Raw genomic sequence first — 15,646 nt, forward strand, 5'->3', positions numbered from 1 at the left:
TTAACTGATTACTACTGAACTGATTACGTTATACTACATTTGAGCTGGAGACAATTTTCCCTAAACGTCAACCCTTCAACTGCCATATTGACGGAGCTAGGGTGGTAGTTACTGATCTTCGTTTTATTTGATTTTTGAAGTAGCCATTTCTCCGAGAAAATTTGGGATGTTTTAGTCATTTTGTCAGAGAGGTTCAAATTGCTTTAAAATTTATCAAAAATGGATTCCTTCCATTAAAAAAAGCTTAAAAATTTTGAAACTGATTTTTTTACACCTTCGATTTTGTTACTATTCTGGATTTTTTAATAATAAACAATTAATTTTTGAATACGTCGAAATGATTCGGCTTTATTTTTTTAATTGTAAAAACATCAATTTTTGAGTTTTTCTGCAAACATTCAACTATGCGTCTCCATAAAATTTCAACCAACATTTTTATGGAGACATTCAACCATGTTCTATCCTGACAGTGACATCAATGCTATTATTAACTCAATGAAAAGTGATTTAAGAACTCTTGATCAATATTTCAATGCGAACTTATTATCATTAAATGCCACAAAGACTAAGTATATGATTTTCCGTTCCACAAGGAAAATTATACCAACGCATAATCATCCCCAGCTTGGACACAATATTATTGAAAAAGTTGACTATTTCAAGTATCTGGGCATATATTTCGACCCCACATTAACCTGGGCTCACCACATAAAGTTTGTTGCCAAGCACGTGGCGTCGTACTGCGGTGTTTTATGGAGAGTCAAGTCCTTTGTTCCCCAGCGTGTGCTGTTAAATTTTTATTTTGCTTATATCCATTCACAGCTCAACTACTTGGTATCGGTGTGGGGGCGAGCCGCTAGTTATCATCTGAAGAAACTCCAAACTCTACAGAACAGATGCCTAAAAATCATTTTCAATAAACCCTTACTATTCTCGAGTCTTTTGTTATACTCTGACAGAAACCATAATGTTTTACCAATAACATACTTATGTGATGTCCAAACGTTGCTATTCATCCATGATAATTTGTATAAATCCACAGTACACCATAACCTACAGTTCCCAACTATATCCCATTCTAGAACAACACGCCGTAGTAACAATTTGTTTCGTGTTCGAGCAGCTACAAGCCTTGGTCAAAGACGGATCCTTTTTGTTGGTCCAACTAAATATAATGCACTTCCGCCTGACATGCGAGGAATAAGCAATCGTGCCACATTTGCGGCTAGACTAAAGTACCATTTTAAGCACAGACTGAACGAGATATTAAGCTAATTTAGTTTTTTGTTTTATAATGTAATGTATTTATCGTCAACAGTATTTCATATTAATAACTAATTACCTAATTTAATTTGTACTTTCTTTCCAACATAGCGTAGTAATTAAATTGTGGATCCCTTAAAAGGAAATCTTTTCCACTGGGATTCCACTTTAATAAATTGCACATCAAACCATGAATAAATAGAATCTCAGCGGACTTTGAATCAAAATTAAATTTGTATTTCTAGTATTATTATTGCCAGTGTCTATTTGTTTCTTGTTTTTCCGCTGAGACTAGTTGCGTCCACTACCAGGGGGCTTCAAATTGAAGCTTTTTGGTGTGGGGGAGTGTGGTGGGCAAAAAAAAAAAAAAAAAAAAAAAAAACCATGCGTCTCCATGAAATTTCTACTATAAGAAAACGCATGGCTGATCGATAATTTTTTTAATCAAATATTATGGCCGAAAAAAGATAAAGCCGAAGCCCTTAAACGCGCCCAAAATTTATTTATTCATTTTAAAAAGAGTCGTACCAAAATCGGCAGTGTGGAAAAAAATGTTTCAAATTATGCGAAAGTGTGAAAAAATATGCTTCGAAATTATCGAGTATTTTTAATGCAAGAAATACATCTCCAAAAAATTGTAAACCTTTCTGACAATGCCAGAACATTCGCGATTATTTGAAGCAATTTCAGTGGAGCGCTTGCTTCAAAATTCAAATAAAATGAAAATCAATAGAACCACCATAACACCTTCAATGTGGTATCCGAGATTTCTTGTTCATTAGGAGCACAGTTAAGTGGAAAGATTTGATATAATGCAAATAATATCAATTGGATCTAAATTTTTGTTGTAGTGAAAAATTGGCTTTTTTTGCTCAATATCCAACGAGAAACATTCTGAAATATATTGATATAACGAATATTAAGCTTAGATAATAGTATCTCCAGAAGCGAATCAGGGAGCAATGTCACGACTCTTCAATTGAGCTACTCTGACAACATTCCTGATTACTTTAAAAAAATCGGTGGGGCGGTTGCTTCAAAATTTTAATAAAATGAAAATCAATAGAACCACCATAAAACTTCAATATGGTATCTGAGATTTCATGTTCATGAAGAGCACAGTTAAGTGGCGAAATTTGAGATAATGCAAACGAAAGGATTAATTTCAATTTTTTGTGGTGGAAAATCGGCAATTTTGCTCCCAACGGGGAACGAAATATATATGATTGATTAGGATACCATAATATTTGCTAATAGTATCTCCCAGATGCAGAATCGGTGGAATTGCTCTTCTGTTGAGTTACTCTGGCGATGTGCGGAATTCCACTTTCCAGAAGCAACCCGGACGAATCATAATACCGAACTTGTACACTTTTCAAGGCCAGTGAGGTTTTATTTTATAATCTCGTTTGCTGTGTGATCTCACTATCCACATTCATCAACTCCATACTTCTATCGTTTTCCGAGTGATGACATTTGAGAATTATTACCTTGTGAACTATTGAACTCTATTCCTGTCGTTCGAGATGAAACAAATGGGGATTTGAAAGGTAATGCGTAATTTGTGCTTTGCAGAATTTGAGTAATTTGTGTCAGATTGATGCATCGTGAAGGATAAAAAGTAAAAAAATGACTATTTAGATGATTGATTGAAAACAACCGTTGTGTGAAATACTCTTATTTATATTAGTTTTTCTTGATTGTTCTACTACGTACCTATAAAATGAATGCTCTTCGCTGTGATTTAAGATTGTTGTTATTTATAAAAATTAATATAGATTTTTTAGCAGGTATTTCTCGATAAAAAGGTTTAAATTTAAGCATTTCAGAGATTTTTCCTTTCAATTTGTTTTTTAAGTAGCATCCGAATATCCACATGGTGATCCGACGACCCCGCAGAAAGTACTAAAACATTTTGATTTGATGCTACCTACCGTTCTATGAGATTATGCAACGCCTTGAACAGCAGCGACCGACATTCGTATGATAGACCAGCCTCCCAGGAGCCTTTGTCGCCTTCTGCAAAAACAAAACAAAGAGATAGAAAACACATGGTTAGTAAATGTGTCGATGATATAGTGCTGTTCGAAAAGAAAAATGCGTTATAATTCTCGCGCACACCAGACAACAGATGCGGTACGCGATATAATTTATGCGGTTGATTCAATTACGGCGGCAAACAGGTTGATTGTTTTATTGTTTTGTCGTATCGAAATACCGTTGAGTCAAACAGTCAACAGTGAGCTAATTGTGGATCGATGGTGTTTGATGAAGCAACCCTAGTTATAGGTTTATAAATCACAAGCAAACATTTGTTGTGTAGTTAATTCTGATTGTACAATAATGTGCAACAGGATATTGCAGTTTGATTGAAATGATATCGACTTCTAAACATAGCAGCTCTAAGCTACCTCTAACTGAACCTAAAAATGTCTGTGTCCTAACAGTCCATTAGATTACAATTAAAATTATGGGTAAACGTTAATCAGAAAGTTGAAAACCACGGAGATAGAGACATCAAAAACAGAATTCCTTCATACAAGAAATGAAAAGCATTGAGCTCTAATTAATATTAGTTCAATTAGAGTAGTAATTAACCTCACAGTAATTTATCACCTGAACAAATATCAAAATTTGAAACTGATTAACAAATATTTATCTTGCCATAGATGAAGAAATCATAAATAATGTCGTGTTTTCCTGGATAATCAAGATAAGAGTAAGAAGAAAATATATTTTTTACTTCTTGGACCCTCCACAAAAATTGAAGTGTGGTACAATACTAGTAGAATATATGATCCCCAGCGAAGAAAGAAAAAACTGTTGTTTGATGATGAACCGGCTCTGCTAGCTTATTTGATAGTCTCTCAAAGAAAAATTGGAGAATCAAAAAGTCATATTTTGATTTAACGCAGTATACAAGGAAAAACTTACTAGGAAAAGAAATGATAATTTGGGAAATAATACTTAGAGATGTGACTCGAACTTTTTTCTATTCAGGAAAATTTCCTTGCAAATTTAATTACTCTGGAGGTGATGAAAAAGAACTCAGAAAGCAACCCCTTTTGTGCAGAATTTTGTACATGTTCTGACTTTGCACGGCCGGTACGTAGTTTAATTTTTAGTCTCACTCCTGTTGCGTTATTTTTAACCCTTATGCACTCGAATGGGTACCCGGGTACCTTTTCGAATTTCAAAATAAGAAATTTCTGAGTTAGGTTTAAACTAAGATTCTGCAATTCGGTCAATTCCAAGAACTAGTTGGACCATAACTTCTCATGCTTTGACTTTTCATTTTACAGTAAGGGGGGTCGAATGGGGGGGCTCAAATTTTTTTTATTACGTAAACACCCGAATGGGTACCCGGGTACCCACAAATAAAAATGCTTGTAACTAAGGCAAATTCCATCCGATTTGAATTTTTTCAGTACGGGTAAATTCAGAAATTTATCCACTTTTCGATGGCCGTGTATATTGCTGTAGTAGGTTCTTCTGGTTCCCGTTAATCCGGATTTCCGTAGAATGTTCCGACACTTGTGTTTTCCACCATAAATGTCATTTACTAATTTGAAACTTTTCCAAACCAGCTATTTGAGAAAGGCCGTACCAAAATGAACCTTTTGTAGAAAAATGACGTCATCTAAAGGGTAGTTGGCCTATTCTGGACTTACTCTCATAGAACGAAAAAAAGGAAATATAAATGAGAACGAAACTGTTTGGGAAGTAACTTCGTGATGTTTCGAAATGTTTGTTGCCAGAATTAAAAATTGTATTGCGTGCTCCTCGCAATAGGCCTGAAGTACATAATAATTTTCAAACTGAAGATAAGAAAGTGAAGTATATAAGGGAACATACATAAAGTACGTCACGCGTTTAGGGGGGAGAGGTTTCAAAAATACGTGACAATACATGGTGAAAAGATTGAGAAATGCTCGACAAAGGGGGAAAGGAGTGGTAGAAAAATTCAAAATTTTATGTTACGTACATAACGGATGCCCCCTGAAATATATAAACATAACAACTCAGCATAGCACTTGATTTCATATAGCAATTCTTAGATAAGATTACAAAAATACGTGAAATCCGTGTATAAATGCCTCGATGTCGGAACTCATTTAGGATATCCGGGTTCCTGGGAACCAGGAGCACCATGTCCATCTTTATGGGTACCAATCCCAAAGAGCTTAAGTTCCTGAATCCAACAGTGCTAAAATTACTTCAATCGGTTGAAAAATGCTCAACTTACAGCGATTTAAAAAAATGGGTACCCGGGTACCCATTCGGGTGGTTAAAGGTGTTTTTTTTTTCGAGTGCACAACGGTTAAGAGAAGACTCACATGGAATTACCAAATCCAGTAGCATTTCTGTCAGAAAAAAAGTATTATTGTAACTCTTTTGGCGCTTCTGAAATTTAAAACCGAAATATCCCGAATGAATATAATATATTCTACATTGCTTACAAAACGTCAGTTACATTCAGAGTCTGGACTAGTAAAACTAGATCAAATAATTGTGCTTCAATTCTATTGAACTCGCAGAGTTTTTTTTTTTTTTTTGAATTCCCACCATTATCTGTCGCACACTGGAGTGGTCAACTCAACTGAATTCTGCGACCAATTTCTATCAACATCAAGTCGTTGCAGTTCTATACGTTTCGATTGGGCGAAATAACGGCAATATGGTGAATCGATATCCTTATGCACCATATAGTCGCGAAAACATTGTAGAATTTCCTGATATTGCAGCATTTTCGTAATGAGAGTGTATTTTTATTCCTCAAGCTTCCCTCCCAACAGGGTCTTGTCCAGTGATTTCCAAACGGGTCGGCATCGACCCCCAGTACGCGACAGTTCGAGATGAGGCCCAATAAGGGTTTGCATCGCTCCTGCAGTGACTGGGAGAGTTGAAGAAACACTGCTTCAGTCCATCGTTTAATTCGTTATAACAAGTTGGCTTTGAGTCTGCAGTAGAAAATTTCATGCCAGATCGTCAGTTTCTAGGCGATTCATCGGCGAAAATAAGTTTGAGTTTGATTATTAAAAAGATTACCTTTGCCATTTTAATATACTTTAGGTTTCGTCATCGACTCAGTCAGTGCTGTCATAGGTTTCTATTTAGAATATGACCCTCTAGAGCAGTTCCGCCATCACCCTTCTCACTGCCTCATTCTTGACTAATTGTAATAAAAATAGTAAAACAGAGCCTGGACAACTTCTATTTTTTGCTTCAATCACATTTGTTTTTGGGCGATAAATTTATTAATTTATCTAATATCCAGTGTATGAAAGTATTTTTCGGATTTCATTATTATTTTCATGTGAAAATGTTGATACTGAAAAGAGTGTTCGTGAGGTGAAAGGCTACAGGGTTTTTGTGATGTTTTTTGAATAATAAACCAAATTTTCATTCTTCGGTCAACGCAAAAATGAGCGTATGGAGTTATACCAATATGGATTGCAGGCAGGCTTCCGAACAAAAATATCATCTGATCACAGTATACGAGGATAATCTCAGAGAACTCTAATGCGTTGGGTCACAACACAATCTAGATAGAGCTGTTCCTCATGTAGAGTTTAATGTTAACATCTGCTTAGTGATTCATGATAAATTGCTAAGTGGCATCAGTAGTTCAGTATGAACGGTTGAAAACAAACGGGCGAAGACGAAACTTTGCTCTAAGCACAAAGAAGAATATCCTCCAAGTAACCTAATTTTAATTCGTTTTCGCTGAAGAACTTGCCCGGAAATCAATTACAAGACAATCGATTTGCAGCTGCGGAATCAAAATTAAACTTTACATTACCAGTTAAACGATGAACTAGAGGATTACCTGAGGAAATAAACACTAGCTTTCATTCGATCTCACAATTATTCTGTTCATTTTTCATTTTGGTCACAGTGTTTTTAACTTATTTTTTGAAAAACTCTAACCTTATGCGCAGGTAAGATTGCGTGAAGGGCTTTTACTCATCAGTCGGTAAACTGTGACTACTACGGATTATTGACGATTTAAATTTTTATGCAATTGCTATTCTTTACTTGAGATTGCTATTGTGTAAGATTTATGTAAAAATATCGAGTTGTTCCTGAGATATGATTGCTCAAAGTGGAACATATTTTTCAAACTGGTGTACAAGTTTTGTTGTAGTTTTTGTATAAGTCAAAAAAATAAGACAGCGTTCCACAGAAAACTCAAAATTAAACAAAAAACATTCCATTTTCAACTTATAAGTACATTAGCAGTAGATGTTTATTAGCTAGATAGCTGTTTATTAGCTGCTAACGACACCAAACGGTTCAACATAAACCACAAAACAGACGTTAAATTAATACTAATTTCAACACATTTTTTGCACAGAAGTGAACCTAAAGAACCGAAAAAACGAAACTTAGTAAGACCCTCTTTATTTACTTTTGAATTGTGGATAGTTTCTAGCCTGTAACTGAGGTACCTTGTTATAGAATTTTATTGTTGTCAATTTTAGTTCTAGAAGTACTGAGGTTGCTTCAAGCCGGTTTCATAAAACTATCGATAACCTTGAGTGTTGTTTGTACGATTCCTCGAAAGGCCTACCAAAGTGAGTAGACTTTCTACAGTACTGGCATGTGCCCTGTTGATTCTCGTATGTCATCAGCGATTTGAATAGGAGCTCGAAAAGCTAATAAGAAAGAGTAGACGACCTCTTCCAACACATACTTAATGCACCGCCTTCACACTGTTATACTCCAGTAGGCTATGTCATCTACTAGAGAAAATTTACCAACTTCTGCTTCGCATTTGGGGAAAAAATGTACGAATATTGCATTATCAGATTTGTTTAACTGCAGCTCTTGTACCGTTTTTATGTCAAGATGCAGTTTTTCCTTCAGCAAAATTTTAATTTCAATTACTGAAGGTCGAATAATGCTCTTTATGAAGTCAGTAACAATAGACCTTGAGGACGGTTTTTTACGTCTTATTTACGATGGGACGTCTTTTCAAAAATTGCCCTGATGAATTGTTCCTGAGACATGATTACTTAAAATGAAACACGTTTTTTTCGAACTGGTGTACACGATAACAAAAGAACAGATTGACCGCTTTGTTTTGATCCACTTTTTTGCTCGAAATTAAGGAACGAAACCACTCGTTTACAGAAGAAGCTCCCCTTAAGCGAATCATAATTTCTTGGGATATCTTTCTTTTACACAACTTCGAGTGTTTAAGTATCTTTGGAATGGTTCTAAATTTATGGACTTTTCGGTCGACATCACAGTATTTGCGACACTGACAGTTTTCCATGGCCCCAAGAATGCGACCTAAATAGTTATAAGATCATGTACAAAATAAATGTATTTCATTTAATGTAATTTATAATAGCAACTCGCTTGATAAAAACAGTGTTTAGATTAACTAATGAATACCAACATACTAATAGGATATTCGAAATGTATTAGGTTTAAAGTACTATGTATTGTAGATGCCACGGCGAAGAAAAACTTATGTATATTGCCTATGAAATAAACGTATTTATGAAGAAAAAAAAAGAATGCGACCTTAATCAGTCTACTCATGAAAACAAATTTTTGGCCTAACAAGGAGGTGAGTACCTTGAAAATCCCATCAGAAATTCCTTTTTGCGATGATTGTATATCGGCTCGTGCGATACGTCCTACCATAGTGGGTAATAGGAACAGGAACGGGGCTACGAACATACGAACAAAACTCAGCCCCCTGGATGACTATGCAAAATTTCTGATTTGTGTCAAACAACTAAACCTACTGATCACTGGCACGTGCTTTTGCTGTACTGCTTTGAAGGTAAGTGATTTCATCCATTACCTAATGATGCTTTCAACCGGTGTCAAAAGTGAAGTGAAAATGAAAGTTGTGCGGAGTAAATTTGACAAGTAAATAAAAAAAAATTCGAACTGCATGCAAAATTACTTTTATATTAAAAACAGGATTGAAATGTTCCTTCGAATTGCCATTCCAGTTATTGAAAAAAATAATCATCATTCTTGATTACCACTGTTTATGTGTGCCTTGCCTTAGAAAGTCATCGACTTTATCGACTGTTCCGTAATTCGTCGAATAAAAAAATGCTTGTTTTACTTTGATTTCCGACATACTCGGCTCGTGTAAAACCGTTTACATTTGCTGGCTCACTGACGAACAACAAGACAACGAATGCCACTAACTGAAATCAGGAAATTCCATTACATCTTTAATGTTTTGTGTTCAGTTCGACTTGTATCGAATGTTGTTTGTGTTTAATTTTACAATTTCCCAAGCAGAAACGATGTTCACTGTAGTGAACATTAATCAGCAAATTTCAAATCCCATAAACAAGTGCGTAAACAAACAAAACACCATGTACCTGTCCCTTCGAATACTTTTATCCATACTATCCGCTGTCATAGGAGCTTCGAATTCAGCGAAACGTCCGCTCCTTATTCAATGGGCGTGGTTTCGATGCGGAGCACGGAGTACAGCATATATGCATCACCAGCGGAAAAACGTCCATCATCAAAGTCTCCTTGCCGGAATTCGGTTTGTTCCCCTGTCTCCACCAATTCCTAGTTCGTGTATATTCACCACACTGTCTTCTTCTGCTGGTAGTAGCTATACACACCTCATAGTCTAAGTAAGGTAAGGTCTCTCTGCAGCATCGTACCACGGTAACCAACGAAAACGGCCGCCTACTCAACCAACCTTCCATCGATCGAACTACAATACAGAGGCAAATGAGAATACAAACATTGCTCCACTTGTTGTGTGACGTGTTGGCTGAGCCGGGGAGAAACGGGGTGGTCTTCCGTTCGTCGCGTTGGCCTGTTTCCTTTTCGTCTGCCTTGGAAGACCACTCATGTAATCATTCTTGAAATTCCATGAATTGGATGAGTTCCCGTTTCAATGTCGCGGAATCATTCAGGTCCTTAGTGTGAAATCAACGCTCCCCAACCCGCGCCATCGCTGCTATTCTGCCTCTTAACACCCCTAACTGCACGAAAAGGCCAAACTGGCTTCCGCGCGTTTATAGGTATAAATAATAACACAATTTCATTACGTTCAATTAAATGCTAATAAAAAATGTACACACAAGCAATCGGCTGCTGCATGCCGTTGGGGCAACCGCAACCCGTCACATCGTGCTGTGGCGTAGAGAGCAGAAAAAAAACGACTGATGGGAAAGTAATAGCGGGACCAACATACCTAAACACACACACACGCGCGCGTGCGGTGGGGAATACAAACACCCACCACTTTCGGTAACATTACGAATACCACCGCAGTGAAACGTCAAAATCCCTTCAAATTTTCGTCAACAACAGACCGATTTCGTATCGCACTGTATCGAAGTGTGCGACGCACTAACACCACCGATGAAATGCCGCCGGCACCTGTGTTTGTGTGGTTACACAGTGATAGATTAAAAATGGAACATTACCACTAATTTCAAATAAACGCTTTTCTACGTTTCCCGCAATGTTTTTGTTTAGTGGTGAGTAGCGAAAAACGAAAAAAAAAAACATTTCGTTTTTTTGTCTTGGATTGTTAGTCAATCATATACCGCTTTTCGGTTGTTTGATGGGTTACTGTGATTTGATACTGGTTTCAAATTCAAATAATACTTAACAGTATTGCCAGATTTAGTAGTAGCAGTATTCGGTAAATAATACTCGGAATATTATACATGGGTTTACCACCGAATAGAAATATACAATGAAATTAAGTTCAAGAACAAAGAACTTTGCAAAAACAATACATATTTAATAGGGGAATGTGGGGAAAAGCAGTGGGTTGTCGATAAGTCCCGTATTTCACTGCGGCGCCATCTACCACAGACAGTATGAACTTTGTTGAAAAGTGGCGTGATGTAATTTTAGACGTTGAAACACATTCTGATCACGCATTACAGAGTTGTGGAAAGCTAACCAAGACTCTAGCCTGTATTACCCGTTTTACAGACTAGTAAAACAGAAGCAAGTAATCGCATTATTATTTTGCACCTGCACTATTCAGATGATATTGAAGCAAATTCTTCACTTCGCTACATTTTAGCGTAGAACCGAACAGTTATATTTATTTTTCATCAAATAATGCATATTTAATCAAAGATAAACTCAAGATAGAGTGGTTTGCGATTCAGTCATTTGAAGCTAAACAACAAGCGTCTGATGGCTACATGCGTCATAACTATAACAATGCTCGTTTATATTTGAAAAAAATATCAAGTTACAGTATGAACGATATTGAACAATTTTGCTGCATATCCAGTAATGCTTAAAATAAGAATTACTTAGAATTTATATAATTTGTTATTGTCTCATCCCACGAAGCATTAAAGTCAATTGAAGCAAGAAATCATTATGAGCTGAATGTAAATTTATGTTTACTTCCTTTCTAACTTTTTTGTTTCCATGGCCGGAGTTTGCCGACGCTTATTACCGAAGGGTCAATAGAATTGCATTATTACTGAGCCTACTGGTTCACGATTACCGACCCAACATTCATCAATAAATCGTATGGGACATTATACTCTAAAGTATATTTTTGATTTAATTGCAAACGTGCATTTGGGGCAAAGCGGGGTGATCCAAAGTGTCTTTTTGTCACAAATTTTGTACCTAACTTACTTAACCTTGTGACCTAACCTAAACAAAGACGAAGCAGGCCAACACTCAACGCTTCGATGGTTGAAGAAAGAGGTTGAAGTCGACCACTAAAACATTTTAAGTAAGGGAATCGTAACGCTCGTCACACTTGATTCAGATTTAAAAATTAAGTTACCTCTTATATTTTTATCTTTATGTAACATAACATTCATTAGAAACAATAACTTTGTCCATGGCTTTTCTCAATTTCCCACTTAGTCCCTCTTTGAAGGCGAAACGAGGGCACAGGTGGGTTGCATATAGATTATAATATTGACAGATTATTGAATTTTACCCCCAGTATATTTTTTTATTGCTACTTCACGATCTAGGATAAGCTATAATTTTATCATTTAATTCTACAATATGTAAAAAATGCGTTAACAATTAGGGTCCCCACTTTGTCTCGCATTCCCCTATAGCTTTTGTTTTTTTTTAGTGATGCGAAAAACTATGGCCGATGCAAAGAATAAGTATGTAAAATCTGCCCACAAAGAAAATTCATATTGTTATACCACATTTGAAAAACCTTGGACTGGAGCTGTCATATTGGCGGAGCTAGGGTGGTTCTATTGATTTTTATTTTATTTTAGTTTTGAAGTCACCGCTTCACCGAAAATTTTGATTAAAATCAGGAATGTTACTGGTAGGTACTGTCGGCAAGGTTTTCAATTTTATTCGAAGTTTTTTTAGATGTATTTCCTGAATGAAAAAAATCCTAGAAAAATCGATTTTACATTTCGTCTTTGACTCTTCAGTGCGTAGCAGTTTATGTTGAACTGCTAGCGCGACCTGGCGGTTCAACATAAACCGCTAGGCAGATGTACTTCCGATTTTGGTATCACTCTGGATTTTTTAGTAATAAATCAATAATTTTTAACGCATTCCAGTGCTTCGGTTTTTAGTTTTTGAAAATGTGGATGACCATTGCGGTTTTTTTTTCTAAAAAACATCACAAATCAACCATGCATTTAGGGATTAACTTCATTTGTGTTAGGGTACATAATAGTCTTAGACTCGTCAGTGCATAACAGTTTATGTTGAACTGAACTTATGCACTGACGAGTCTAAGAAATTATAAGTGTATTGTAAATAGCAATAACTTTATGTCTGCCTAGCGGTTTGTGTTAAACTGCAGGTGGCATAACAGTTCCAAATGAACTGTTTTGCACTGACGAGACTAAGACGAAACGAAAAGATAATGAATCAACTATGCGTTTCGATTGAAGCACTATTACAAGAAAACGCATGGTGCTTAATTCTAGTAAAGGGTGATTTTTTAAGAGCTTGAGAACTTTTTTAAACAATAAAACGCATAAAATTTGCAAAATCTCATCGGTTCTTTATTTTAAACGTTAGATTGGTACATGACATTTACTTTTTGAAGATAATTTCATTTAAATGTTGACCGCGGCTGCGTCTTAGGTGGTCCATTCGGAAAATCCGCTTTTTTATCGACAAATTTTGTTCAGCGATGAGGCTCATTTCTGGTTGAATGGCTACGTAAATAAGCAAAATTGCCGCATTTGGAGTGAAGAGCAACCAGAAGCCGTTCAAGAACTGCCCATGCATCCCGAAAAATGCACTGTTTGGTGTGGTTTGTACGCTGGTGGAATCATTGGACCGTATTTTTTCAAAGATGCTGTTGGACGCAACGTTACAGTGAATGGCGATCGCTATCGTTCGATGCTAACAAACTTTTTGTTGCCAAAAATGGAAGAACTGAACTTGGTAGACATGTGGTTTCAACAAGATGGCGCTACATGCCACACAGCTCGCGATTCTATGGCCATTTTGAGGGAAAACTTCGGAGAACAATTCATCTCAAGAAATGGACCGGTAAGTTGGCCACCAAGATCATGCGATTTGACGCCTTTAGACTATTTTTTGTGGGGCTACGTCAAGTCTAAAGTCTACAGAAATAAGCCAGTAACTATTCCAGCTTTGGAAGACAACATTTCCGAAGAAATTCGGGCTATTCCGGCCGAAATGCTCGAAAAAGTTGCCCAAAATTGGACTTTCCGAATGGACCACCTAAGACGCAGCCGCGGTCAACATTTAAATGAAATTATCTTCAAAAAGTAAATGTCATGTACCAATCTAACGTTTAAAATAAAGAACCGATGAGATTTTGCAAATTTTATGCGTTTTATTGTTTAAAAAAGTTCTCAAGCTCTTAAAAAATCACCCTTTAGTTATGCACCATGCGTTTAATTGAATTAGAACTTAAATGGAGACAAAAAGTTAAATGGTATTTTTATAAAAGAACTAAATTGAGCTCATGATACACCACATCTTTCTGGTCCCACCAAACACAGAGCACTGCCTTCTTGCCGAATCGATCTAAACGATTTGTGTTTTGGTCTTTGTTAAGACGTGGTTTCCAATGTGATCAGTATCTAACGGGGAAAATAGATTGGAAAATTTACATGCGAATGCAATTATTCGATGAAAACCGTGGAAATGTTACCGCAAAGACGGGACTCGAGCCCGTAACCAACTCCTAAGCGGGGAAATTTTTTTGCCAATTAAACTACCCTGCATTGCATTTCACAAGTGTTTTTTCGGTTTTTCATCTGTCTTTCATTCAATCCATGTGGCACCCATTTTCCACACTTTTGAACTTTTCCCACTGCTTTAGAACGATCAGAAATTGTTTACTGTACAATATTCAACATTACTGCTATATGCAAGCCCGGGTTGGCGGTTCAATGCATACGGCGCTGGTTTTACAAGCCAGTTGTCATATGTTCGAACCCCGACGTGGAAGGATTCATAGTGTCCGTAGGATCGTAGTAATGGCCATGCAATGATTCTGTACGCGACGAATCGGCTGCGAAGCCTGTTGAAACAGAAAGGCCAAATTCCACAAAGGGAATCTGATGCTAAGACTTTGCTTTGCTATTTGCGTTTGACTAGGAGTTCAATCCTCTTCATTCAATATCGCTTGTCATTCGGCGTCTTCAGACTCCCACGTTCTTCATTCCTTACATTGATAATGATTATTATCTCTGAATCGTTTGAACTATCTTGTGCACGTTGCTTCTGGTAGCATTCGATACGACTTCGAGACACTTTTCTTCAAATGAAAACAAAAAATATACTTCCTACAAATCATCACTCACACTTACACAGTACAAAATTCAACATTGTTGATACGATGCAAAAATATGATGATATTTTCAATCCAACAGTTCAATTAATCGGCATACTTTTGAATGCGCAATTGCCCGAGGGTCTCCTTATATTCATCTATATTAGGAACTAACATCGACCACGCGAACCCAGAACATAGACTCTGTTTGCCTTGATTTGTATTTGTCTTATATCCGAAGAAATTATATCAATAACCGAAACATATTTAACTATATCTATGTGCTTACTAGTGTAACGGATTTCGATATTCAAGTCTCTCTTCGCCAAGCTTGAGTTCAAGTTTTGCATGCATGTAGTTTTTTTATAGCGTTGATATTTGCTACTCTTGTGAATACGTAACATAGCAACTTATGGTCGCGCTATGGTTCTACCATTCTGCGATTTCGGCTGAAGCCATAAACTTTTTCTCATTATTAATTGAGTTCATCTAATTAAAATTAGAAATTTATCTTAAACACTCAAAATTGTAAAATTGTTGGGTAGTTGCAGATTTCTCAGACGGAAACGATATAACAAAGCATTTCATCCAAACTCGCATGACACTTAACATCAAAGCAAACCGATTAAAGATTCAAATAGCGCTTTGTAT

General features: G+C 36.4%; 1 protein-coding gene across 2 annotated transcripts in view; it reads right to left on the bottom strand.

Annotated features, from left to right (window-relative positions):
* Window positions 1-15,646, bottom strand: part of LOC131438854 (mediator of RNA polymerase II transcription subunit 13) — a 138,156-nt gene that overhangs the window by 43,606 nt on the left and 78,904 nt on the right. For both annotated transcript variants that reach the window (XM_058609191.1, XM_058609190.1), the window contains exon 3: window positions 3,198-3,282. In XM_058609191.1, the coding sequence (XP_058465174.1) occupies window positions 3,198-3,282 (85 nt within the window). The remainder of the gene's footprint in view (window positions 1-3,197; window positions 3,283-15,646) is intronic.

Source organism: Malaya genurostris, chromosome 3 (assembly GCF_030247185.1).
Source record: "Malaya genurostris strain Urasoe2022 chromosome 3, Malgen_1.1, whole genome shotgun sequence".
In the NCBI taxonomy this organism is placed as follows: domain Eukaryota; kingdom Metazoa; phylum Arthropoda; class Insecta; order Diptera; family Culicidae; genus Malaya; species Malaya genurostris.